At 42.4% G+C, this 27,981-nt stretch overlaps 2 protein-coding genes across 10 annotated transcripts in view; one reads left to right on the top strand and one right to left on the bottom strand.

Moving 5' to 3' along the window:
- OSBPL9 (oxysterol binding protein like 9) overlaps window positions 1-27,981 on the top strand; it is a 102,754-nt gene that overhangs the window by 32,100 nt on the left and 42,673 nt on the right. For all 5 annotated transcript variants that reach the window (XM_084852509.1, XM_084852508.1, XM_084852510.1 and 2 more), the window contains exons 2-3: window positions 17,699-17,749; window positions 25,132-25,210. In XM_084852509.1, coding sequence (XP_084708635.1) covers window positions 17,699-17,749; window positions 25,132-25,210 — 130 coding nt within the window. The remainder of the gene's footprint in view (window positions 1-17,698; window positions 17,750-25,131; window positions 25,211-27,981) is intronic.
- The window catches only part of LOC146348176 (uncharacterized), a 29,766-nt gene continuing 5,832 nt past the window's right edge, over window positions 4,048-27,981 (bottom strand). Inside the window, exons 2-6 of one of the 5 annotated variants that reach the window (XR_014790556.1) lie at window positions 26,490-26,536; window positions 5,972-6,196; window positions 4,966-5,253; window positions 4,715-4,834; window positions 4,075-4,622 (exon numbers count right to left, since the gene is read on the bottom strand). Coding sequence is in view for 4 of the 5 variants with exons in the window: in XM_084852514.1 (XP_084708640.1) it covers window positions 4,086-4,622; window positions 4,715-4,834; window positions 26,490-26,536 (704 nt within the window). In the remaining variant the exon portion in view is untranslated. Of the gene's footprint in view, window positions 4,623-4,714; window positions 4,835-4,902; window positions 5,254-5,971; window positions 6,197-26,489; window positions 26,537-27,981 lie in introns of those variants that run through there. The other 4 variants (XM_084852516.1, XM_084852514.1, XM_084852518.1 and 1 more) reach the window with 4 other exon arrangements.

Here is a 27,981-nt window from a genome sequence, read left to right as displayed (position 1 = left end):
GCAAGGGAGAAAGGGGAAGATATATCCAACTGAATGCAGAGTTCCAGAGAATAGCAAGGAGAGACAAGAAGGCCTTCTTAAATGAACAATGCAAAGAAATCGAGGAAAACAACAGAATGGGAAAGACTAGAGATCTCTTCAAGAAAATCGGAGATCTCAAGGGAACGTTTTGTGCAAAGACGGGCATGATAAAGGACAAAGAAGGCAGGGACCTAACAGAAGCAGATGAGATTAAGACTAGGTGGAAGGAATACACAGAAGAACTATACAGGAAAGATCTGAATGTCCCTGATAGCCATGATAGTGCGGTCACTGAACTTGAGCCGGACATCCTAGAGAGTGAAGTCAAGTGGGCCTTAGGAAGCATTAGTAACAACAAAGCTAGCGGAGATGACAGTATTCCAGCTGAGCTATTTAAAATCCTAAAAGATGATGCTGTTAAAGTGCTGCATTCAATATGCCAACAAATTAGGAACACTGAACAGTGGCCGCAAGACTGGAAAAGGTCAGTTTACATTCCAATTCCAAAGAAGGGCAATGCCAAAGAGTGTTCAAACTACCGCACAATTGCACTCATTTCACATGCCAGCAAGGTGATGCTCAAAATCCTACAAGCTAGGCTTCAGCAGTATGCGAACCGCGAACTACCGGAAGTACAAGCTGGGTTTCGAAGAGGCAGAGGAACTAGAGATCAAATCGCCAACATTCGCTGGATCATGGAGAAAGCAAGAGAATTCCAGAAAAACGTCTATTTCTGCTTCATTGACTACGCTAAAGCCTTTGATTGTGTGGATCACAACAAACTGTGGCAAATTCTTAAAGTGATGGGAGTACCAGACCACCTTACCTGTCTCCTGAGAAACCTGTACGAGGGTCAAGAAGCAACAGTAAGAACCAGACATGGAACAACCGATTGGTTCCAAATTGGGAAAGGAGTACGACAAGGCTGCATATTGTCGCCCTGCTTATTTAACTTATATGCAGAGTACATCATGAGAAACGCCGGGTTGGATGAATCAGAGGTCGGAATTAAGATTGCCGGGAGAATTATCAACAACCTCCGATATGCAGACGATACCACCCTAATGGCAGAAAGCGAAGAGGATCTAAAGAGTCTCTTGTTGTGGGTGAAAGAGGAGAGTGCAAAAGCTGGTTTGAAACTCAACATTAAAAAAACGAAGATCATGGCATCTGGCCCCATCACTTCCTGGCATATAGAAGGGGAAGAAATGGAAGCTGTGACAGATTTTATTTTCTTGGGCTCCAAGATCACCGCAGACGGTGACTGTAGCCATGAAATTAAAAGACGCTTGCTCCTTGGGAGGAAAGCTATGGCAAACCTAGACAACATAGTAAGAAGCAGAGACATCACCTTGCTGACAAAGGTCCATCTAATCAAAGCTATGGTTTTCCCAGTAGTATTGTATGGCTGTGAGAGCTGGACTATAAGAAAGGCTGAGCGCCAAAGAATTGATGCTTTCGAACTGTGGTGCTGGAGAAGACTCTTACGAGTCCCCTGGACTGCAGGGAGGTCAAATCAGTCCATCCTAAAGGAAATCAACCCTGAGTGCTCATTGGAAGGACAGATACTGAAGCTGAAGCTCAAATATTTTGGCCATTTAATGCGAGGAGAAAACTCTCTGGAAAAGACCCTGATGCTGGGAAAGACTGAAGGCAAAAGGAGAAGGGGACGGCAGAGGATGAGATGGCTAGATAGCCTCACTGATGCAATGAATATGAACTTGAGCACGCTCCGGGAGAGAGCGCAGGACAGGAAGGCCTGGCGTGCTATGGTCCATGGGGTCACGAAGAGTCGGACACGACTGAACAACAACAACAGTGGGTGGAGTGTGGGTTCTAAGATGATAAAGAAGCTATACTGCTCTTGTATTAAAAACAAGACCCCCCCCCATGTAGTGTTTTACCTTCCATAAAAATAGGGCATGATAAAGCTACTATTTTCAGGAAAATATTGCAGGAAAAAGGATTTGTAAGGGCGTTTGAAGATAGAAACGCCTGGATTCCTACACATTCCTTCAATGTGAAGACAAAAATCAAAGCTGCTTGCATGCACTATTTTTCCCTAAAATGGCTGTTGTTCTATGCATAGCTTTGATTAGACGGACCTTTGTCAGCAATAGCTCTGAATGTAAATATATATATTTGAAAGCATATAATAATAAAGAAAAATGGTTAACCTACTGGAGCTCCCTGGTCATGCAGATTCATTTTTACCAGTAGCAGCAGGTGGTTTCCCCCCCCACACACACAAGCCCCCCCTTAAAACATACAATTTAACTAGAAAATACATGCCTTGTTAGACCTGTGACATCAAGACTGCTTTTGGGGATTGTTGTATGGATAAGAAGAAAAAAATAGATCAGTTTTGGAGAAAGAGCCTTTTTTTTTCAATATAACAACCCCAGAAAGCAGTGTGTGTGTGTGTGTGTATGAAATGAACTTGCCTGCAGGCATACTGCATCTCTTTTAGAATACTGAAGGGTGTTTTAGTTTTTCTGTGGGGATAAATTGGGAAAAGAAGCATAAACTGTATTGCATTTTATTTTAGTTTATCTGCACTAAATATTTGTTTAGCTGGCAGAAGGAAAAAGAGTTAAGGTATACTCACATGTAAGTAGGCTTCTAGGTCCTTCCCTTCAGGTTTGTGGGGTGTAAAGACACAGAGAAGTGTGGGCTCTTTTTATCAGCGCTTAGTCCTATTGTGTGAATTCTGGTACTGTGATTGGATAAAGTTAAGGATCCCCCCGCCCCTAAGGTTGCCCTCCAACCCATCACTAAAAGTTAGTACCACCTACTCAAAAACACAAAATGGGGTTTCAGGTCCCCTGTAATCTACACCGCCCCCATCTGGAGACATTTTGGGGCCCACCCCCTCTACCCTGTAATGGAAACTAGTGATAGAAGTTGATTCTTTCAAAAACGATTCTGACAAAAATAAAATAATAAAAAGGAAATAGTTTCCCCCTACATATAAATGCATAAAGTCGGGGGGGGGGGGTCCCCTACCACCCCATCATGTTTATTTTTAAAAAATGGATACCTATGTATCCATCATTTTAAAGACAGTTATTGAGATTTTTTTCCCCCTCTCTCCAATATCAGATGTTTACATTAATGCTTTTTTACCAAGCTGCTAACAGCAAATGTGAGAGGACTAGACCATTGCCCCCCCCTTCTAAAGGGCATGCCATGTAGGGTTTTTACAAAATCTAAGTGGCACTTAAGGAATGTTTTACTCTTTAAAGACTCTTGAAGGTTTTACTTGCAGCCCTTGTGATCTCTATGTTTAATGATTCTTTCAAAAATGATTCTGACAAAAATAAAATAATAATTTTTTTAAAAAAGGAGGGAATAGTTTTCCCCTGCATATCAATGTGTAAAGATTAGATTAGAACACTGGTTGTTTTCCCAACATTGAAATTTAGAAACGCCCTACTCAAAAAACACGTAATACGGTTTCAGGACCCATATCTGAAGACATGTGGCATGAGCCTTTTCGGGACCAGCCCTCTGCCCTGTATTGGAACCTAGTGATAAAAAGCTAATTCCTAAAATTTAACAGCGCCCTACCCAAAACACGTAATGGGGTTTCAGGACCCATCTCAAAAATAGAAGTTAATGCTACAAAATCATTTACAGGGGTGAGCATAGTTTTTGGGAAACCTAGCAGTATTTTTTAAATGTGTCTAAGGTGATGGGTCAATTGCAGGTAGGCTTATAGTAGGTTTTAAACATAAGACACAAGTGCTCTGCAGAAAGAACATAAAACTTTTCTAACAACAGAGGGGAACGTTGTGGTTGGATCCTGATATTCTGTGGACTCCTTTGCTTGATCTGTGTCTTCTTCATCTCAAAAGTCACTTTACAGGGGTGATCATAGTTTTTTTTGGGGGGGCTAGCTAGGGTATTTTTTAGAAACTCTAAGTGGCGCTTAAGGAGTGTTTTACTTTTTAGAGACTCTTGAAGGTTGCAGCCCTTGCGATTTCTATGTTTAATGATTCTTTCAAAAATGATTCTGACAAAACAAAAACAAAAAAAATGCAGCAGTTTTCAAATGAGCCATTTTATTCAGAGTTTTGCTTCACAGATGTAAGAAAATATTTATAGGACCTGTTTCTAATCACTTTCATTACATGATTTAAAAATACATGATCGGTATTTTTCAGGGTTTTACCCAGCAGTTTCAGAGCTCTGTGTGAACGACCAATTTTAGTCACCAATATCAGCATCTCATTAACAGCCTCTTGTGTGAGCTCGAAGCAGTTTAAACTGTATCCGATTAGAGTAACAATATGCAGTATACTTTTAAAACATATTTTCCCACATACAATTCTCAGCTTTCTAGAGATGACACTCTTTGGCCAAGATAAGCATTCATGTGAGGACTGTCCTGATGCGTCGATTATACATCCAATACATGTATCATGTAGATATTCAATTAAGCAGTGCTTCAGAATTCCAAAAACAGTGGCTGTGACAATGCATTGCATTGCTCTGCGGTGCTTTCTGGGTGAGCTGAAGCTTGTTTCATCCGCTTCCAGGCCTAGAATACTTTTCAGGATGACATGGCCTGGCTGCCCTGTTGACAGATAAGCACAACCCTAAAAAACGAAATTAAGAAAATACTTGTGGTGTCTCCTAAACACACACACAGAATGTCTTTAATAACGATGCTACAAATAATCACACGTACCTGTATTTGAAAGTTTCCTATTGAGGCCATCTTCCATAATGCCACTGGTGATGGCCCCTCTGCTTTAATTTCAACAGTTTTTCCAAGACCTTCTGCACCAACGTTATTCACACAGGGGTCCTGAAAAAATGGTACAATCTATTATGAAGCCGTATCCTGCCTGTAACCCTTTTGCAAACTTCGGAAACCACCATAAAATATCCCCTCCAACCATCCATCCATACACATAGATAGAAACATTGAAATCTTACCTGTGCTACCTACATGTTCTCTAGTGAAATGGCTTCCAACATGTTCTGCCACATTTGGGAAACCTCGGCCTCCTCCTCGCGTAGAAGTTTAGGTGGTGGAAAAGCAGAGTCATCAGAACTGGTACTAATATACCATTTTTGGGGGTCACATTCTGCAGCCGGTGGCGGAATACCAGATGGCCCTGGAGACGTGCTTGGCTGCACCATGTTCTCTGTGCAGAAAACATGTTGCAGCCGGTGGCGGAATACCAGATGGCCTTGGAGAGGTGCTTGGCTGCGCCATATTCTCTGTGCAGAAAACATGTCTGGACATGATAAAAGGCTGTTTTTCTGAGGGCAAGGCGGTCCCTATTGGTCAGTGGGGTTGCGGGGCGTGACCTTACAGGGCTAGGCTCTAAGCCCTCTTCCTATTGGTCCACGGCGGCGTGGCGAGTTTGTAGAGGGGTCACATAACCCCACCGGGCCAATCTGGGGCATGGCTTGGAAATGGCACCACGGGCCATTTCTGCGCCTGTGCCCCCTAGGGCTCTAAAACCAATTCCTATGGGTCCACGGTGGCATGGCGAGTTCATACAGGGTTCACATGACCCCCGTCAGGTGACCCTGAAGGTCATATGACCGGGGTCAGCTGATCGCATACGTGGGGCTTCCGGCTAGGGCGGGACTTCCCGTCTTAACAGGGGGGCGGTGCAACTGTCACCTTCGCAAACGGGGCATGGTTTAGAGTTTGATGCGGGGCCCCCTCCTTTACTACTAGCATTGGACCCAGAACTGAGCTCTGTGGCACCCCACTCGTTACCTCTCCCCAGTTTGAGAAGATCCCATTGATAAGCACTCTTTGAGTCCGATTCTGTAGCCAACTGTGGATCTACCTGATCATTGTTTCATCTAGCCCACTTTGAGCTAGTTTGCTCATCAGGATATCATGGGGCACTTTGTTGAAAGCTGTGCTAAAGTCAAGGTATATTATGTCCACAGCATTCCCACAGTCCATAAGGAAGGTTACCTGATCAAAAAATGAGTTCAGATTCGTCTGGCAGGATTTGTTCTTGACAAATCCATTGTTTTCAAGGTGCTTCCAGATGGATTGCTTTATCATCTGCTCCAGAATTTTCCCAGGGATTGATGTCAGACTGACTGGTCTGTAGTTCCCAGGTTCCTCCTTTTTGAAGATAGGGACAACATGAGCCCTCCTCCAGTCATCTGGCACCTCACCCATCCTCCATGTTTTCTGAAAGAGAATAGACAGTGGTTCTGAGAGTTCTTCTGCCAGTTCCTTCATTCCTCTAGGGTGCAGTTCATCTGGCCCTGGAGATTTGAACTCATTCAAAGTCATTAGGTGTTCCTTGACCATATGCCTATTGATCTCAAGCTGCAATCCTGCCTCTTCAGCCTGTACTTTGCTTTTGCCAGGGGGGTCATAGACCCTCTTTTGGGAGAAGACTGAGCCAAAGTAGGAATTGAGCACTTCTGTCTTTTCCTTGTCATCTGTTATCATTTTGCCATCCTTATTTAATAGCCGAACCACCATTTCTTTCCTCTGTCTTTTACTATGCACGTAGCTGAAGAAAGCTTTTTTGTTGCTTTTAGCATCTCTCGCTAACCTCAGCTCGTTTTTAGCTTTAGCCTTCCTGACGCCATCCGTGCAATTCTGTGCTACCTGCCTGTACTCTTCCTTTGTTGCTTGGCCTTCTTTCCACTTCCTATATGTGTCCTTTTTTGTTTTCAGGTCATCTCTTAGCTTTTTGTGAAGCCACATTGGCTTCTTCTGTTGTCTTCCACCTTTTTTTCTTGTTGGAACTGTTTGTAATTGTGCCTTGAGAATTTCCTTTTTAAAAAACTCCTACCCATCTTGGGCTCCTTTTCTCATTAGAGTCGCTTGCCATGGGACCTTACTGATCATTGTTCTGAGTTTATTAAGATTGGCTTTCCTAAAATCTAGGGTACGTGTTTGGCTACACTCAGCTTTTGCTTCCTTTAGAACCAAGAACTCAGGTATAACATGGTCACTTTCCCCCAGAGTTCCTGTAACTGGTACTTGATCCACTGAGTCATCTCTGTTGGTTAGGATCAAGTCAAAGATAAGCCGATCCTCTACTTCCCTCCTGTCCTTTCTGTTGTTGTTGTTCAGTCGTTAAGTCGTGTCTGACTCTTCGTGACCCCATGGACCATAGCACGCCAGGCCTTCCTGTCCTGTGCTCTCTCCCAGAGCATGCTCAAGTTCATATTCATTGCATCGGTGATGCTATCTAGCCATCTCATCCTCTGCTGTCCCCTTCTCCTTTTGCCTTCAGTCTTTCCCAGCATCAGGGTCTTTTCCAGGGAGTTTTCTCTTCGCATTAGTTGGCCAAAATATTGGAGCTTCAGTATCTGTCCTTCCAATGAGCAGTCAGAGTTGATTTCCTTTAGGATGGACTGATTTGACCTCCTTGCAGTCCAGGGGACTCGTAAGAGTCTTCTCCAGCACCACAGTTCGAAAGCATCAATTCTTTGGCGCTCAGCCTTCCTTATAGTCCAGCTCTCACAGCCATATATTACTACTGGGAAAACCATAGCTTTGATTATACGGACCTTTGTCATCAAGGTGATCTCTGCTTCTTACTATGCTGTCTAGGTTTGCCATAGCTTTCCTCCCAAGGAGCAAGCGTCTTTTAATTTCATGGCTACAGTCACCGTTTGCAGTGATCTTGGAGCCCAAGAAAATCAAATTTGTCACTGCTTCCATGTCTTCGCCTTCTATATGCCAGGAAATGATGGGGCCAGATGCCATGATCTTAGTTTTTTTAATGTTGAGTTTCAAACCAGCTTTTGCACTCTCCTCTTTCACTCTCAACAAGAGGCTCTTTAGATCCTCTTCGCTTTCTGCCATTAGGGTGGTATCGTCTGCATATCGGAGGTTGTTGATAATTCTCCCGGCAATCTTAATTCTGACCTGTGATTCATCCAGCCTGGCGTTTCTCATGATGTACTCTACATATAAGTTAAATAAGCAGGATGACAATATGCAGCCTTGTCGTACTCCTTTCCCAATTTGGAACCACTCGGTTGTTCCATGTCTGGTTCTTACTGTTGCTTCTTGACCCTCGTACAGGTTTCTCAGGAGACAGGTAAGGTGGACTGGTATTCCCATCTCTTTAAGAATTTGCCACAGTTTGTTGTGATCCACACAATCAAAGGCTTTAGCATAGTCAATGATGCAGAAATATAAATTTTTCTGGAATTCTCTTGCTTTCTCTATGATCCAGCGAATGTTGGCGATTTGATCTCTAGTTCCTCTGCCTCTTTGGAACCCAGCTTGTACTTCCAGTAGTTCTCGGTTCACATGCTGCTGAAGCCTAGCTTGTAGGATTTTGAGCATCACCTTGCTGGCATGTGAAATGAGTGCAATTGTGCGGTAGTTTGAACACTCTTTGGCATTGCCCTTCTTTGGAATTGGAATGTAAACTGACCTTTTCCAGTCTTGTGGCCACTGTTGAGTGTTCCTAATTTGTTGGCATATTGAGTGCAGCACTTTAACAGCATCATCTTTTAGGATTTTAAATAGCTCAGCTGGAATACTGTCATCTCCGCTAGCTTTGTTGTTAGTAATGCTTCCTAAGGTCCACTTGACTTCACTCTCTAGTATGTCCGGCTCAAGTTCAGTGACCGCACTGTCATGGCTATCAGGGACATTAAGATCTTTCCTGTATAGTTCTATAGAATCTGTGTATTCTTTCCACCTCTTCTTAATCTCATCTGCTTCTGTTAGGTCCCTGCCTTCTTTGTCCTTTATCATGCCCGTCTTTGCACAAAACGTTCCCTTTGCACAAAACGATATCCCTTGATATCTCCGATTTTCTTGAAAAGATCTCTAGTCTTTCCCATTCTATTGTTTTCCTCGATTTCTTTGCATTGTTCATTTCCTGAAATCTATTCCTAACCTCCACTGTATATTCGTAAGGGATATGATTTAGGTCATACCTGAATGGTTTTCCCTACGTTCTTCAATGTAAGCCGAAATTTTGCAACAAGAAGCTCATGATCTGAGCCACAGTCAGCTCCAGGTCTTGTTTTTACCGACTGTATAGAGCTTCTCCATCTTTGGCTGCAAAGGACATAATCTGATTTCGATATTGACCATCCGGTGATGTCCATGTGTAGAGTCGCCTCTTGTGCTGTTGGAAAAGAGTGTTTGCTATGATCAGCATGTTCTCTTGGCAAAACTCTATTAGCCTTTGTCCTGCTTCATTTTGTACACCAAGGCCATGCTTGCCTGTTATCCCGGTGATTTCTTGATTTCCTACTTTGGCAGTCCAATCTCCTATGATGAAAAGGACATCTTTTTTTGGTGTTAGTTCTAGAAGGTGTTGTAGGTCTTCATAGAACCGATCAACCTCAGCTTCTTCGGCCTCAGTGGCTGGGGCATAGACTTGAATTACTGTGATGTTGAATGGTTTGCCTTGGATTTGTACTGAGATCATTCTATCGTTTTTGAGATTGTACCCCAGTACTGCTTTTCCCACCGTTTTGTTGACTATGAGTGCTGCTCCATTTCTTCTAAGGGATTCTTGCCCACAGTAGTAAATATGATGGTCACCTGAATTAAATTCGCCCATGCTTGTCCATTTTAGTTCACTGATTCCCAAGATGTCGATGTTCAATCTTGCCATCTGATGTCTGACTACCTCCAGCTTACCTTGATTCATTGATCTTACATTCCATGTTTCTAAACAATATTGTTCTTTACAGCATCGGACTTTCTTTTCACCACCAGACACATCCACAGCTGAGTGTCCTTTCGGCTTTGTCCCAGCCGCTTCACTCTTTCTGGCGCTACTTGGAAATACCCTCTGGTCTTCCCCAGTAGTATATTGGACACCTTCCGACCTGAGGGGTTCATCTTCCGGCATCATAACTTTTAGCCTTGTGATACATTCCATGGGGTTTTCTTGGCAAGAATCCTGGAGTGGGTTGCCATTTCCTTCTCCAGTGGACCACATTTTGTCAGAACTCTCCGCCATGACCTGTCCGTCTTGGGTGGCCCTGCACGCCATAGCTTTTGGCTTCAGTGAGTTACGCAAGCCCCTTCGCCACAACAAGTCAGTGATCCATGAAGGGGCTCCTTTCTGTAGGAGGAAATTATCAGCAACACTAGTCAGGAATTTCTTGGAGGGGCCATGTTTTTCAGAATTTGTCTCCCAACAAATATTGGGGAAATTGAAGTCCCCCATTACTACTACATCATATTTCCTTGAAACATTGGCTGTTTGCTTTTCAAAAGTTTCATCCTTGTCTTCTCCTTGACTGGGATGCCAGTAGTAGACGGCGACCACCATGCTCCTTTTATTCTTTGCTCCATTTATTTTAACCCAGATGCTCTCGATGGGGCTACCGAGCTCATCCTCCTGTATTTCTGTGCAGAGATAAGTATTTTTTAACATATAGTGCAACCCCCACCTCCCTTTCTGTTCCTCCTGTTCTTTTCGAACAAGTTATATCCTTCAATTGCTGTATTCCAGTGATGGGAGTCATCCCACGAAGTTTCAGTTACACCTATAAAGTCGTATTTTCCCTCCTGTATTAAGAGTTCAAGTTCATTCTGTTTGTTTCCCATACTCTGGGCATTAGTATATAGACATCGAAGACCATGTGCTTTATGGTCTGGCTTTCTTCCTACATGTTTCTGAAGACTATTATTGGACGCTATTAGAGCTGTTCTCTCCATTGCGGTGCATGAGCCTTCATCCATTGTTACCCTCAACTTTATGTCTCCCTTCCCGTGGGTAAGCTTAAAGCCCTCCTGATGAAGTTCTTAATGCTGTGGCCAAACACATTCTTCTCAGCCTTTGTGAGGTGCAACCCATCCCTTGCCAACAGTCCATCTTCCAGGAAGTATAGCCCGTGGTCCCAGAATCCAAATCTCTCGCGCCGGTACCACCTTCATAGCCAGTCATTCACCCAGAGTATTTTTCTTTCCCTTTCTATCCCTCTTGTAACTACTGGATGAGAAAACTATCTGGGCCCCAAAGTTCTTGAGTTTCCTTCCCAAAGCTTCAAAGTCTGACGTGATTTCTTCGTAGGTCTTCTCGGCGGTATCATTTGTTCCCACATGGATGAGAAGAAAGGGATACCTGTCAGTGGGCTTTATGAGTGTAGGCAACCCTTCAGTCACGTCTCTAATCCATCCTCCTGGGAGACAGCATACCTGGCGAGTACATGGGTCTTCGCGACATACAAGGAGTCTCCCACTACTACTACTCTTCTCTTCTTGTTGTTGTAGGCCTTAGTTTCATCGCCTGTGCTTGACTGACCTTCATCCTCTTGCTTGCTCTCATGCAGGTTCCCCTGTAATTCTTCCTCTGCAGGCTGTCCTCCAGTTTCATCCTCAAGTACTTGGAAACGGTTCCATAGTTCCAATGTTTCCACTGGTGCAGAGTGGCTTCTAGTTCTTCTGCTCCTGTCACCCTTTTCCAAGGAGTATCCTCTACTTCATTTTTCGTCACCTCAGCATTTTTCTCTTCTGCCTCAGCTTGCTGTTGCTCTTCTAGCTTCTTCACTTTGCTGTTACAGTTCCACCATTCTGTCCAAAACTCTTCTTGTTCTCTTATTCCCTGGAGGGTATAAGACTCGCTGCTCCAGTCCTCTTTTTCTTCCATCAGCATGATCAACTTGCACTTGTTGCATGTGAAGGCCATGTTGATCTCAGGCAAGAAAACAAACATGGCACAGACCTTGCAGGTCACCACCACTGGAGAGTCTTTTCCTTCCATAGTCTCTATTCCCTTTGTTTCTAGCTTTCTGATTGTACTGGAATAGCCTATGCTTTGTCCTCTGTTCACTGGAGGTTAAAAGCACAGTCCCACTGGTATGGAAGTGTGTGTTACAAGAAAAAGAAACTTTAAAAAACTGAAAAAAAAACCATTAGGGGCCTCCCCCTTGACCTCCCTTGCTGGACTCCCCTGGCCAACTCCTGTTCGCTTGCTCTCTGGGAGCTTGCTTCCTTGTATAGCCCCTAGACCAGGTGGAGCAGCTTCCTCTGCTCCGCTGAGCTAGGAGACAGGAAACAGACTGAAGCTTCCTGCCCACACAGCTGCTGGGAATCCTCAGGCCACGCCCCTTCAATTCAATTGGAGCTCTCAGGAGCACATGGTGAGTCAGAATGGAAAGTTCTCTGGGCTTACTCCAGCCCTCTCACCGCTTTGCCTTTGTCTCCTCTTCCACTGCAACTCCCCTGGCCAACCAACTCCTGTTTGCTCTCCCTGTTCACTTGCTCTCTGGTAGCTTGCTTCCTTGTATAGCCCCTAGACCAGCTGGAGCAGCTTCCTCTGCTCTGCTCAGCTAGGAGACAGGAAACAGACTGCTGTGATACACAGCAGAGGCAATAGAAGCAGGTGAGGTGAGGTGAATTTGCATTTTATCTTGGTGGCAACAGGGTGCTGTCAGCAGCTGGCCTTCCGAGGGCTGGCACTCAAGAGAATGGTGTTTGCACATTCCCCAACTTCCATAGCTGCTGTTTCCTTGGTGGCCTACAGAGGAGGATGTTGGCTGGCTTCATCAACTGAACAGTCTGATCAAACTGTGCAGTTAGGTCCAAGCCTGTATCCCCACTGTGCTGAATGTCGTTGCAGCAAAAATATTAAAGTCCATTTACCACTACAGAGTGGTAAATAGGTCAAATTTAGCATGAGAACAAGGCAAATTTAGCCTAACTGCAGTTCCATAGCAGTTTGTTGCCAAATTTTGGCAGCAAACTGCCAACTTATTTTGCCACCGCAAAGTGTGGAGGGAATTCTGTGGGGTGCCAGCAGGAGTGTGGATTGTGGGGTTCTGTGGAGGTGAAAATGCCTCCCAGACCCCCACAGTTTCCCACTCTTGTTGTACAGTAAGTGGATGGATAAGTACCTCGTCTAAAATGGTGCCCAGTTATTCAAAGGCATTTTAAAAAACAGGTCTTTAATCAGTTGGTCAGGTTCATCAATTTAAACACCGCAACCCTACTTTAGATTTTCCTTTTCTTAAGACATGAGTGTATGTAGTTGTTTTAAGAGGCATGTAAAGATGAAATACTTCCCCAGAGTAAATGCTTGTTTGAAATATACACATCTTCTCTGGGGAAGTTGCATTTGCCTCACGTTCTTCTTACCAGCCTATTTTCTCATATCCTACTTGTAGATCATATCCTACCCGCCCCAAATCCGAATAATATAAGGCCTATTTCTCACAAACAGCAGATGGGGTGATACATCTGTATTTCAGCTGTATCACTTAAGACTGCAAGTGAGGGCTCATACAATGGAGTAAGAGCCAGTGTGGTATAGTGGTTAGAGTGTTGGACTGGGACTCTGGAGATCTGGGTTTTAGTCCCCACTCAGACCATGAAGGTCACTGGTTGACTTTGAGGCAGTCACTGAGTCTCAACCTAACATATCTCACAGGGCTGTTGTGAGGATAAAATGGAGAGGAGAAGGACCATATAAGCCATCTTGAGTTCCTTGCAGTAGAAAAGAGTGGGATATAAATGTAATAATAATAATAAAAAATGGAGTGTTGCTTTACAAAAAAGGATTGTGACGTATAGAAAACTAGCAAGCTAGGGAGAAGACTAGGCTAAAACCCATCTCCCTGAGAGCTAGTTTTCTATGTGCAGGGGGTAAAAAGAAATTGTATGAAGAAATATTCAGTTACATGAATCCCCACATGCAATCTGAAACAGGTTTGGATCTGCTGTTTGGGAGAATAGCAGACACCTGCTGTTAGGGAAAACTAGGCCTAAGTCCTCTGGGTATAAATATGGGTGTGTATAATACCTAGCACACTGGCTGTAAATAAAATGTTTACTGGCATGATGCTGTTATTTCCAAGCTTGCTTGCATTCATTCTGAACAGAGGTACGCATCTGTCTTAAATACATAAATACTACTGGAAGGGGCTCTAACTTTTGTTATAAAAGCCTCAAAGGTACTTTGACTTATAGGCTTAATAGGAAGGAAAATACTTGACCACCTGAGACTATTTAAGTGAAGAAAAGCATGACTGGAATTGCAACTTCACTCTCATGTTTTACTACCTCTGCAGCTTGATCTTTACATGCATATGCCCTTAGAATTAAATAATGTGGTTTGCCATTTGAATTCTTAATCACAAATGGGTGAGGCTCTCTACCTGATTATTCATTGCTATTGAGTTTATTGTCTTCTCAGTAGTGGAACATATTGTCCTGTACTATTTAGTTGCAAGATATAGCCTGGCTGCAACTTAGAAAAAAAGGCTACATCTTTATTCCCCCCCTCCACCTGAATTTTGTGGTCGACCAGTACTTTTATTTTAACTTCGAAAGAACATATCTTCCCTTCTGCTGCATTCAGCCTTAAGTACATTGAAGGCTCAGGTTAGGTTCGGACTATCACAGGGGTAAAAGTAGCCATTGTGGCTTGTCCCTCCACCCCTGCGCAAGCTGCTGTCATTTGCATAATTACCTGTGATGCAGCGAAAGTTGCCGTGTTGTCCAAACGCGGTGTGCATCATGGTGGTTTCTTACCTACCCTACAACCCACACCTTGCAGTATGGATTGTAGGGTGGGTAAGAAGCTGCATGCCTGGTTCGGATGACACAGCAACTCACGCTGCATCGTGGGTAATTATGCAAAAGGCAGCCGTACACGCAGCCCACATGGTGGTGGTGGGAGAAGCCTCGATGGCTTCTTTTACCCCTGTGATCATGCAAACACCCTCAGTGTCTAGGGCAACAGACTTGTTTTAAGCAGTCCTAGAAATAATTAAGCAACAAAAATAGCTGTAGCTTATTGCCATTTCAGGTGGTTGGACTATTGGGAGTCAAGCCATACTTGACTTCCAGTAGCTTGATTAGGGAGTAAGTAGCTTGACTCCTGCCCCAGGAGCCTCTTGGAACCTCTTGGGTTTTTTAGATCTTTCTTTCCTAAAGCTTGTTCCTTCATCTCTTGTATGCTGCTCCTGCTCTAAAAGACAGCCTAAAAATCATAGAATCATAGAATAGTAGGGTTGGAAGGGGCCTACAAGGCCGAGTCCAACCCCCTGCTCAATGCAGGAATCCAAGTCAGAGCATCCCTGACAAATGGCTGTCCAGCCTCGTCTTGAAGGCCTCCAGTGTGGGAGAGCCCACCACCTCCCCAGGTAATTGGTTCCATTGTCGTATTGCTCTGACACTCAGGAAGTTTTTCCTGATGTTCAGCCAGAATCTGGCTTCCTGTAACTTGAGCCCATTATTCCGTGTCTTGTACTCTGGGATGATCAAGAAGAGATCCTGGCCTTCTTCTCTGTGACAACCTTTCAAGTACTTGAAGAGTGCTATCATATCTCCCCTCAGTCTTCTCTTCTCAAGGCTAAACATGCCCAGTTCTTTCAGTCTCTCTTCATAGGGCTTTGTTTCCAGTCCCCTGATCATCTTTGTTGCCCTCCTCTGAACCCTCTCCAGCTTGTCTGCATCCTTCTTAAAGTGTGGTGCCCAGAATTGGACACAGTACTCCAGATGAGGCCTAACCAGTGCTGAGTAGAGGGGAACTAGTACTTCCCGGGATTTGGAAGCGATGCTTCTATGAATGCAGCCCAAAAGAGCATTGGCCTTTTTTGCAGCCACATCACATTGTTGGCTCATATTCAGCTTGTGATTGACAACAATTCCGAGATCCTTCTCGCTTGTAGTGTGGTTGAGCCACGTATCCCCCATCTTGTAACTGTGCGTTTGGTTTCTTTTTCCTAAGTGCAGAACGTGGCATTTGTCCCTATTAAATGCCATTCTGTTGTTTGCTGCCCAGCGCTCCAGTCTATCCAGATCACTTTGAATTTTGTTTCTGTCTTCCAAAGTATTAGCTATCCCTCCCAATTTTGTGTCATCTGCAAATTTGATCAGCATTCCCTGCACCTCCTCCTCCAAGTCATTAATAAAAATGTTGAAGAGCACTGGGCCCAGGACTGAGCCCTGCGGTACCCCACTCGTTACCTCTCCCCAGCTTGAGAAGGTCCCATTGATAAGCACTCTTTGAGTCCGATTCTGTAGCCAACTGTGGATCCACCGGATCGTTGTTTCATCTAGCCCACTTCGAGCTAGTTTGCTCATCAGGATATCATGGGGCACTTTGTCGAAAGCTTTGCTGAAGTCGAGGTATATGATGTCTACAGCATTCCCACGGTCTACAAGGGAGGTTACTTGATCAAAAAATGGGATCAGATTTGTCTGGCAGGACTTGTTTTTGACAAATCCATGTTGGCTTCGAGTAATCACGGCATTGTTGTCAAGGTGCTTCCAGATGGATTGCTTTATGATCTGCTCCAGAATTTTCCCAGGGATTGATGTCAGACTGACTGGTCTGTAGTTCCCAGGTTCCTCCTTTTTACCCTTTCTGAAGATAGGGACAACGTTAGCCCTCCTCCCGTCATCTGGCACTTCCCCTGTCCTCCATGATTTCTCAAAGAGAATAGACAGTGGTTCTGACAGTTCTTCTGCCAGTTCCTTTATGACTCTAGGATGCAGTTCATCTGGCCCTGGAGATTTGAACTCATTCAAAGTAATTAGGTGTTCCTTGACCATATGCCTGTCGATCTCAAGCTGCAATCCTGCCCCTTCAGCCTGTACTTCGCCTTTGCCAGGGGGGTCATAGACCCTCTTTTGGGAGAAGACTGAGCCAAAGTAGGAATTGAGCCGCTCTGCCTTTTCTTTGTCATGCGTTTTCATTTTGCCATCCTTATTTAATAGCTGAACCACCATTTCTTTCCTCTGCCTTTTACTATGCACGTAGGTGAAGAAAGCCTTTTTGTTGTTTTTAACATCCCTTGCTAACCTCAGCTCATTCTCAGCTTTAGCCTTCCTGACGCCATCCCTGCAATTCTGTGCTATCTGCCTGTACTCTTCCTTTGTTACTTGGCCTTCTTTCCACTTCCTATATGTGTCCTTTTTTGTTTTCAGGTCATCTCTTAGCTTTTTGTGAAGCCACATTGGCTTCTTCTGTTGTCTTCCACCTTTTCTTCTTGTTGGAATTGCTTGTGATTGTGCCTTGAGAATTTCCTTTTTTAAAAGCTCCCACCCATCTTGGACTCCTTTTCTTGCTAGCATCGCTTGCCATGGGACCTTACTGATCATTGTTCTGAATTTATGAAAATCAGCTTTCCTAAAATCCAGGGTACGCGTTTGACTACACTCGGCTTTTGCTTCCCTTAGAACCAAGAACTCAAGTACAACATGGTCGCTTTCCCCCAGAGTTCCTGTAACTGCTACTTTATCCACCAAGTCATCTCTGTTGGTTAGGATCAAGTCAAGGATAGCCGATCCTCTAGTTCCTTCCTCTACTTTCTGTAGGAGGAAGTTATCCGCCACACAAGTCAGGAATTTCCTGGAGGGGCCATATTTTGCAGAATTTGTCTCCCAACAAATATCGGGGAAATTGAAGTCCCCCGTTACTACTACTAAATATTTCAGATAAATAAACTTTTGAGAGTTGAGCAACATTTGAGCATTCTCAAGTAAAATTCTTTCTTAGAGAGGAGTAAGAGATGAATATTAGGGAGCCTCTCTGTTTGGTGGATCTTTCTGGGCCACTTCAAATTTAGCATATACACAGATGGTGTACTCCACTGTATAGATATATCTTGTTTTTGCCATGTGTACATCTTGTAAAGAACCACAAGGATATTGATAATTTTTTTGTAATCTTAACAACTTTATACAAAGAGTTTGCAGTGGTGAATTTTTATTAAGCTGATTATTATTTTCTTATTTCAGTCAAAGGACAAAATGATGCGGGGATCACGCCGAGGCTGCGTTAGACTGAGAGTAAGTATATTATCTTTTTGCGGGCAGTTGGGATCCCAGACTAGTTGGGAGTGTAGTTGGGCACTTGGGATCTCAAACCACTTGAGATGGTTTCTGTGTTGTGTTCTATCAGTGATTTATTAAATATGAGGAAGAAATTATCTTTACCTTTGCTAACTTTAAAACAAATATAGTTTATAGTTACTCCATTGCAAAGTGCTTGGCGTGTATAAATAAATTATGCCATTAAAACTGGTATTGAGACTAGTTTCTGCCCGTGTTACGACAGCAACATTCTGGCGACAATGCCACCTTAAAATCTTTGATCTCTCAACTGTATAGGCTAGTTCACACAACATGATATCCCATCAAGGTTTAATTTACTCTCAAGGAACTGCAGTGTCTGCCAACTGCCTTTATAAATATGCAACCCCTACTGAGGTTGTCGTGTGAACCCAGCTAGTGGGAGGAACTTGAGGGTTAAACAACCCTTGCATAACCGTACAACAGACCATGGGTTATGCGAGGTTTGTTTAACCCTCAAATAACACCCCCCCTCCCCGGCCCACGTTCACATGACACAAACCTTTGGTCTGGGGTTCTGTATTCATAGTGGTAGCTGGCATGCGCCGCAGGTCCTTGAGGGTAAATTAACCCTCAATAGGTTGTTGTGTCATGGGAACTATGTCTTTGTTTCAGTTGATTTTGGTATCATTGCACAATTGTTACTTCACTTTTTTTCTATTTTTCAGCTTTAGTTGTTGATGACAGCCATTGGTGCTAGATGTTGAATTGAACAATATATAAAATAGGACAGAAAAAGTAAAATAGGTACATTTACAGAAGTGTGAAATGCCAAAGCAGTATAACTCAGCTTTGGAAAATAGAAGCTGTGACTTGAGAGTAAAAATATGTATGTCCTGAGATGCCTGTTCCTCTGCATACTACAGCAGTAGTTATTCACATGGGTGTGCCTGCCACTGGCTTATTGATCTGTTGCAGTTTCCTTATTGTGTGTTATCCACCTGCATGTATAGTTCCTCCCCTGTTTATGACTCTGTGGCATGTCATTCACAGGTGGTTTCATAAGCTCAGGAAAAATAAGAAAGTATTCAGAATGGCATAAGTAGGGCAGGGAAAACACTGATATAAAACATAAGACTTGTGCACTGTTTATCACTGCACTTCTGTAATTTTAATCTATCAGAACACTTGTTTCCTTTGTCACATGCAGCTTTTCCTCATTCTAACTTAAACTTGTCATCTTTTACCTTCTCATTTGTGAGCTTGCGTGTGTCTTTAAAACTCCAGCTAAGGGCCATCTCAAACAAAGTTGTGTTCAGATAATGCTAAACCATAGTTTAAACTTTAGAATTACAAGAATAAGACTAGTCTCCCCTGGGCTCATGTGTTTCCCCCTTCCTCTGGCACGGTGTCAAGTATGAAATCAGAAGCTGCCGATTCCTTTTTAGATTAATAGCAGGTTAGCATGTTGTTCAAACTCTTAACTGTGGTTAATGGAAAAGAGCTAGCTTCATAAACTGTAGTTTGAGCTTGATTTTCCCCCCACTAACCAATGTTAAGATTCACCGTAGTTTGTCCGGTTTCAGATAACGCAAGTTAGTAAAAAGAATGGAAACGAAAGCTTCCAGACTCCTCATGGCCATACCAGAAGGGGGATTGTGTGAATCCAGGAGAAAGCTAGGCTCATTGCATCTGAACCAGCCACTATGTAGAAGCAGGTAGTTGTCTTTAACAGTGGGCTGGTTCACATGCTTGTTGCTTTGGTTAACAAGCCACCCCAGAACACTACTACAGCCCATGGTTCACCAATTGTGCAAAGCAGGTCAATGTGTTAGGATGCTGTGGCCAATTATAGCTTCCCACAGAAGTGGTCTGTATCTAGATTTAATCATACTTAGAGGAGATTCATTGAAATCAATTCAGGTTGGTCATTACTAACTTAAGTCCCACTGATATCAATGTGTTTACTCCAAGGCTAAATCTAGATCCAACCCAATGTTCCTGCTGTGTACATGTGGAGTTTAGCTGCCTTGCATACTACAGGGTAAAAATGAATAAAAGCGAAACATACTGTGGCCTTAATTTTGTAATTCCTGAGACTTTCCTGCAGATAGTGGGTCCAAATAGTGTACTTTTTCTTGTTGATTTAAATAAATGTAGTCTTCTGTGGATTAGTCTCAATGGGTCTACTCTATTATTATTTTATTTATTATTTACTTGATTTATACCCGGCCTTTCTACCAGGAAATGGTGCTCAGGGTGGCTAAGAATAACAGGCAGCAAAATTTAAAATAAAAACTTAATGTATTTTTATGATTGTTCTAATTAAAACACAATTAAGAAACACAACAATAAAAGAATAAAAACAGCGTCCAACCGAACAGACCAGCTTACATGCCAGAGGCCTGCTTGAAAACAAACATCTTTGTTTGCCGGTGGAAGGGCAGCAGAGAGGAATCTGATCTAGCCTCCCTTGGCAGGGAGTTCCAGAGCCTGGGAGCATCCAGTGAGAAGGCCCCTTCTCATGTCTGCAGCAAATGCGCCTCTGATGGTGATAACAAAAAAGAGCCTCCCGTGAAGATCTTAATACCTTAGCAGGCTCATATGGGAGGAAGTGGTCTTTCAGGTAGCCTGGTCCCAAGCTGTATAGGGCTTTATAAATCATAACCAGCACTTTGAATTGTGACCAGAAATAGACTAGGAAGCCAGTGAAGCTGTTGCAACAAGGGGGTCACATGCTCCCTGTAACCATCCCTGGTCAACAGTCTGGTCACAGCATTCTGGACCAACAGAATTTTCCAAACAGTTTTCAAAGGCAGACCCATGTAGAGCACATCGTCTGAATGGGATGTAACTAAGGCATGTGTGACCGTGACCAGCTCAGACATCTCTAGGAATGGGTGCGCTAGCCTCAGTTGTGCAAATGTACTCCTTGCCATCACCAAAACCTGGGCATCCAAGCTGAATCCAGGAGCCTGAGTCTTCAGGACTAATGTAACCTCATCCAGCACAGGTTGAGTTTCTATTCTCTGAACTACCTTTCGACTAACCAGATGCACCTCTGTCTTGTCTGGATTCAGATTCAATCTGTTCCCCCTCATCCAGTCCATTACCGACATCAGATGCTAGTTTAGAACTAGAACAGCCTCCTTGGATTTAGATGGAAAGGAGAGATGGAGTTGGGTGTCATCAACGTACTGGTGGCATCAAATCCTAAAATTCCGGACAACCTCTCCCAGTAGTTCCATGTATATGTTAAACAGCAAGGGGAAAAGGACAGAACCCTGAGGGACACCACAGGCCAACGGTCACAGTGTCAAACAGGAATCCCCCAACACCACCTTCTGAAATAGCCCCTCTATGAAGGACCAGAGCCACTGTAGAACTCTTAAGTAGGGCTTGACATTAAATACACCCCATTAACATTGGTTTGTCATTGCCTTTTAACCTGTACAGACTGTATGTTACCTTCTTGTATTGTTATATATCCCCAAAAGGACTTGGTAGGAGCTTTATTTTTGCCAAGAATTTGTTTGATCATAATTGTTCTCTTCTCAAGCAGTTTTAAAGTTTTACAGTAAATAATTCAGGCAGTAACGCTGGCAAGGCTTCTAACCACCTTTGGAACTTGGTAAAAGCTTTTGTGTTGATCATCAAATTTGAACTGCATGTTCCCACTTCATCTTTAAAGTGCTTTTCATTGTATGTTGCAATGCGCAGTTTCAAAACTCCTCATATGCAGTGTAGAAACAGCCTTCTGCATATGATAAAAACAATTTTCATATTGATGTTTCAGATGTACTTTCCATTGCTGCAGATCTGTCATGCTGCAAAATATGCAATTTTCATACTAGAATACTTTGCAGTAGCGAACTTGGTTTAGAATTCATATCTAGTTTAACCAAAGAGCATAATGGGGCTGCATTTTGCTTTAAAACATTCCCTGCCAATGAATTCTTCCATCTTGGAAAAGTAATGCCCTGTTTGGTGCTAGTGGTATACACTATGACTTTCAGGCGTGGCAGTTCAGTATTAGTCAAGCATTATTCATATGTTAGCAAAAATGACTTTTACTGCTGTAAGCACTGTGTAGCTCAGTCATGTGCATCTTTCCTTAGGAAAAAGTCCAGGCAGGTTGGTGGGGCTTATATCCAGGTACGTGTGTGCCAAAGATTGCCTTAGCTGGAATCCTTACATACATTTGGGCATAAGTCCACTGAAGAAGACGGGCTTACTTCTGAGGAAATGTGCTGAATTGGGCTGTTAATGTATTTAGAAGGGTAACTTGCAGGAAAAATATTAGACAAAAATAGATGGAAATAATTTTAGCTTTGCACATCAAAGCCCACTGTTTGCTAGGCTACTTGCTCATTCTGGATAATGTAAGATTTTTTTCCCTTCAGAAATAAAGCAACAAATAATTAGTAACTCGTAGAGTTGGGAACAAATAGAATTAAGTATTTGCATCTGTCATGTAATGTTTGGAGGGAGTCCAGTGATTCTTCAGTATGGTCAGATGCTGTTTCTTTAGTAGAGTGTATAGTCCGTACAACGTGTGGTCGCTATTTATAAGCACCTGCAGTAGGGGTTTGGAGCCTTTTTTGGCCCAAGGGCCAGATTCCCTTTTGGAGAAGCTTTTGGGGGCCACATTCCAGTGGCAGGCGGGACCACAGGCAAAAGTTGATGGGTCCAAAAAAATTCCACCCCCCAAATTCCATTTATAATAGGAAGCATATCTATTTAGAAGTAAGCATCAGCAACATGACAACTCAGAAGCAAGGCAAGCCTCTGCATCACTACTCAGAAGTAAGTAGGACAGGCCTGTGCAGGACAAGGTTCAGAAGGATGCAGGACTAAGGGCACAATCCATACGACTCATGGGTTGGAAGCCCTGAACTCGGAGGCCAGGCCAAAGTCAGCAGGGTGGGAGGAGCAGTGGAGGCAATCTTTGCCTCCCCATTCTCTGATGTCCTTTGTTTTTGCTAGATTTGCTTTTCAGCCCATCTAGCAAGGGTGCTTTGGAAGGGGAAGGAAGGAGGCTGGAGGAGGCTCAGGATAAATCATATCCTAGTTTCTCTGGTCTCCTCCTCTCCCTACCCACCAAATCCTCCCTTTCCTCCTGCTCCAAAGTCAGTTTTCCAACCTTGGAGAAGCAACCAGCGCAGTTCTCTCAGAGCGCTGCCTCCGACCATGGAAGGGATTTTCCGGGACACTCACCTACGGATCATACAATGTTTCTCCATCACTCAGCAGCTTCCTCCCCTGGCCTCACCCCCTCTTGTCCTCAAGGAAAAGCAGCAGGTATTGGAGATAAATGCTTTCCCCTGCTAAGCACTGAGAAGGGAAGTATTTCTCAGTGTGAAGCTGGGAAAGGCATTTATCTCCAGTAAGCTGCTGATCAGAGATGAGAACCTTTTCCTCCATGGCAAAGGAGGCAGGACCATGGGAAGAAGCTGCTAGCCTGTGGGCCTTATCAGGCCTGCAAGCCAGATGTTCCCTCCATCTCTAACCTACACGATACTTTTTTCTTCTCTGGGGTGCATCATGTGCTCCTTGCCATGACTCTTGTGATGTGGCAGAATGTGGGTCATGCTCTGAGTGAGTCTGAAGTGAAGCAGCTATTTTGATTCACTCCAAGCACAGCTGATAGATCAAGTACTTTTTGGAGGCTGAGCACGGTGGTCACCCATCTTCCCATCTGTCACCCTGCACCTGATATCCCCTGCTTGCTACTATTGTTGCTTCTTTTGAACCAGAGCAGATCTTGTGTTGAAGGAAAATGTCTGGAAGATGGTGCCCATTCTGCCCCCCCTCCTGTGGGAAGCAAATTCCCTGTTGTCAATTATCTTGGACCCAAGAGCCCAAGAGCTGCAGTACAAGAGATCACCATGCTGTTGTTGTTGCAGGCTGTGTGCAACTCCCTTTGTTCTCCTAGTAGCTTGTAATACATAACGCAAGAGAGAGAATAGTTATTAATAAACTAACTTTGCTTTTAATAATTAATAATAAACTAACTTTGCTTTTAATAATAGCATAATTATAATTAGTATAGCATAATTACTCAATGAAGAGAAATTTCTAAATGTGTTATATATGAACCAGCTTTAAGAGGTCAATACTTCCTGAGGTAGGTTTTTGAATAGCATTATGGTTTGACTAATCATTTCTAGAAACTTTTCTGAGTTACGTGCACTTGCTGCTGACTGAGGAATGGGAAGTTGAATTTCTAATGGAAATGTAAAAACTACCTCCTTGCGCTGATGTACAGAGGACTGAAAAAATTGTAAGTTAATGGTAAATAGAGACTTTGATATAAGAGTTACTGAAGACTGTTGCTTAAAATGTAGCAGTGGTATGAATAGGCAAGCAATAGCATGCCATTTAATCTACTTGTTAGTAAATTATTACTTCCCCTTAGAAAATTACAGGTCCATAATGGGGGCTAAAACTTGCATAATATAGCTCAAAGTCTACTGACTTCATTCTGATGAAGAGGCAATCTGTGTTCAATTCTCATTTGAAAACCCCCCACTGTTTTATACCAATTGTCTTGAGTGAAATGGGAAAATGTAGTTGACCGAGTTGTGATCAAAATGTAACATCTTTCATAGGTGGGTGATGAATCTGATGCAGCCAGATAGCTAGTACTTTCTAAATAGTCCACTGTCACTTTTTCCCTGGTTTCCATAGCTTTGGGGAAAATGGGGCAGCACTGACTGTCCTTGAATTTATTTGCTTCTAAATTATTGAAGCCTGCAGGTACTGATTTCTCTGGGTATTAATAAATATGTCTTATGTTGTTTGTAGAATCCTGTTGGCTGTCCTGAAAATAAAATTGAAAGCTGTTGTGCAGTACCCAAATAAATTTCTTACTTAAAATTACTTAAAAAATCAATTGCCTTGGAGATTGAATAAGTCTTTGCAGCAAGGACAGGTTAAGAATATAACCCTAAACTGTGGTATGAAATCATTTTTGGGGTTGTATGAATGATGTTGTTCTCAAATACCCAAACCACATGATTTTGTAAGGGCACTCAAGTATTTGTTTTAAGACTGAAGAAAAGAGATTTCTTTATGTGTAGAAAATAACCATTTTTCAAACTCTAATTTTTTTTTACTCATTAAAAATGTAAAAAGCTTCTGGCTGGGTTTTGAAGTCAAACATAGTGCTCTCACAAAAGAAGAAAATGCACAGTACACTTCATCTGCAGAACGGGTATAACTGGCTTAGTAAATATCTCATTTAATTCTCAGGTGTTGACCCTGGAAGCTTTACAAAATTTGTTCATTAATTTTGCATTCTACTCATGTAGCGATAGACTGCATGCTGCTGATGTCACTACTCTGCCTTATCAGGATTTTTGCTCTTTGTTTCACAGGGAGCTGTGATTGGTATAGATGATGAGGACGACAGCACCTTCACAATAACTGTTGATCAGAAAACCTTCCATTTCCAGGGTGAGCTGAAAGAAGAGACCCTTTCTTATATCACAAAATCTTCTTTATTTACATTTGAATGGACTAATTTAAGCATTTTAGAAACTGGACTGAATGAATCAATGTTCAGGGAACATTCTGGAGTCGGGAGCACTGTGGGTTAGGCAGGGATTTATATCTGCAGTGTATACATATGTGATAGAAAGGACTGTAGCTTTGGCAGGATCTGGAGATTAAAAATTTAAAGGATATATCAGTCAAGGGGGAGAGAATAATGGGCTTTTGTTGATGGATTTTGCTTGCAAAAAAGCACCACTGATCTTTATTATCAAGATGTGCTGTTGTGCTTTTCTGCATGAAGAAAGCCACAAGATCGTGTGAGGTTGCAGCTTTTGTTTATATATAACTTAAAGGCTTGAATATGAGAGGAGACCAGAGGGGACATTTGATTTAAAGGTGGACTTTTGCTTCAGGATCTACAAGTTCTCATTCATGTCATCTATATTTTTTTGTTCTTGTCTGCCAATCACCATTTTTCTGCTATTTATTTTTTTATTCATATTTACTAACTTCAATGCCATCTGTTACTGCTATGTTTCGTCATTGCATGCTATGGTTCACCAGTAGAAAGGGTAAGGTACTGTATTTTTTATTTGTACTTCTATTTATCCCCAAAATACCTTTTTGTCTAAAACACTGGTAAATAGTGTTACTTTTATAAAGTACTTCTATTTTCATGGTTGTCTTTTACTTTAAATCATAATTTTCCTTGCTGTTGCTGTCTGATATTTTTCTTTCCATTCTTAGATGAGCTGCGAAATAAATGTCTTACTTGAGATAGTAAGCATTTAGTTGCAGAAATTAGACTGATTCATGCTATTTTGTAATATTGCAAAACTTGTAATGTTAGTATTGCATTGTCTTCTGTCTAGTATTGAAAATCCTAATGTTTGATGACATATTCATCAGTCACCTATAATGATAAATCTTAGGATCCATATGGCTCAGCTATCCTGTGGCTTTTCACTGGCTGCATTAAGCATCATAAGGTGCAAAAAGTACTGCATTACAAGTTTTGCAGTAGTCCAAAAAAATCACAGCATGAATTGGTCTTCTCATTTCTGGATGACACCACACTGGCAGATCACAAATTCCTAACTTATTCTTGAGAGCAAAGGAATTAACCATGAATGCTGATAGACCATACCACAGGCATTCTTCAAAAAATAGCAGCTTATATAGCTTGATGTGGATAAAAGATGAAATCTGCAGTTTTCTACCGCAACTATTAAAGGAATACCTTCTGCAGTTCTCCTTTTGCAGCAGTTCTGAAGCTTTTGTGTTTACCTGCAGAAATGAAAACGTCTTAAGAGATGATCACTTTATAGCAGAACAAATTGATTAATATATATATTAACATTTTTGCCATCAAATAACTGTACCATACATAATATCTAAAGTATCATAGTTTAATTCATTGAAATGTAATTTTACTGTGAATTGGCATTTCTACAAATGTGTGTGCATGATGATATTGCAATTTTTTAAATATAGTGCTCTGAATTATTTAAGATTACAACCCATAGTTAACAAACTGTTTTCGTGTGAATTAGTGGCTTCTAATGATCTTATTTAAATGTTATTTAATTTCAGTTGAATTTAGCATACTTATGAGAGGTGAAATTGCAAGTGCAGATTACTCAGAATGCTGACAGTATAGTACCACATTTCTTTCACTCTTTGGCTAACACTTATAATTAATATTGTATCTTCATAAACATAGCCTTGTTTAGTATGTTCTGCGTGCATAGTAGTATGGGGTCTCCCTTCTGCTGAAGCAAATGGGGAAGACCTTGGTGGTGGTGAGTTAATGTGCACATCACTGCTCATGCACCAGCAAGGAACTGCTGGATCAGGGTGCTTGTTAATACCTGAGCATCTTGCATTACCTGCATGTTTAAGCATAGCTGTATCCGTTTTTGTAGCCCCTTCCTCCCCTTATTAAAACAATAAAATAAAATGTTTGCCTGCTCACAAGGGTTTTCTAGACTAAGTCAGACTTAGACATCATTTGTGAGTGATGGAGATGTTCCACATTCTTTATGTTAAACAAATGTGGAACCTTATATCATAGTACTTTGTACTTCTTGCTCTGAGTTGTGAGCGTTTGCACCCCTTTTGGAAATCATTTGGACTTACTCATATGAATGAATGATGTAATTGTGCCAAGTTGAATTTTGTCATTGAACATTCTCTTGATACTGTGTAAAAGCATCCGGGTTTCTTCCTTAGTGCTAGTTAGTTATTAAATTTGATGGATGTAGGTAGATAGGAAAGGGATTGATAATTCTACTCCTTTTCTCCCTAATGCTATTCCATATGTGCACTTACCCCCCGCCCCTTGCCTCAAAGGGATGGACCCAGGCCTGCTTTGCAAAACCTAGCTGTGTCTACTGCTTGCCCAGTTGAACACTATGTCCGGGCCCTGAAAAGGAAATGAGGAATGCTTCTTCATTTCCCTTTGTTATTGTTTAACTTAAAAAAACAAACAAACTGTTGCATGGTTTTTGAAATGTAGTCATTGTGATCTGTTGTGATGACTTTCTCTACGACTTTGTATGTCTCTATAGCTGTTCAGTTGTCTCAGGCCTTCCTTTAGATATGTAGTCTGTGGTTTTTAGGACAAGAGTGCTACCCTTGTTAGCAGAGTGTAATGTTTATCCTTCTCTGAAAATTTGCTAGACCTAGTCTTTCATCTTTAGAAAGGTTGTCATAGTTTGGGGTTGGTATAT

This window comes from Heloderma suspectum, chromosome 4, assembly GCF_057233095.1.
Source record: "Heloderma suspectum isolate Gila_16-S chromosome 4, 16-S_ref, whole genome shotgun sequence".
Lineage (NCBI taxonomy): Eukaryota > Metazoa > Chordata > Lepidosauria > Squamata > Helodermatidae > Heloderma > Heloderma suspectum.
This window is presented reverse-complemented; position numbering and strand designations above follow the sequence as displayed.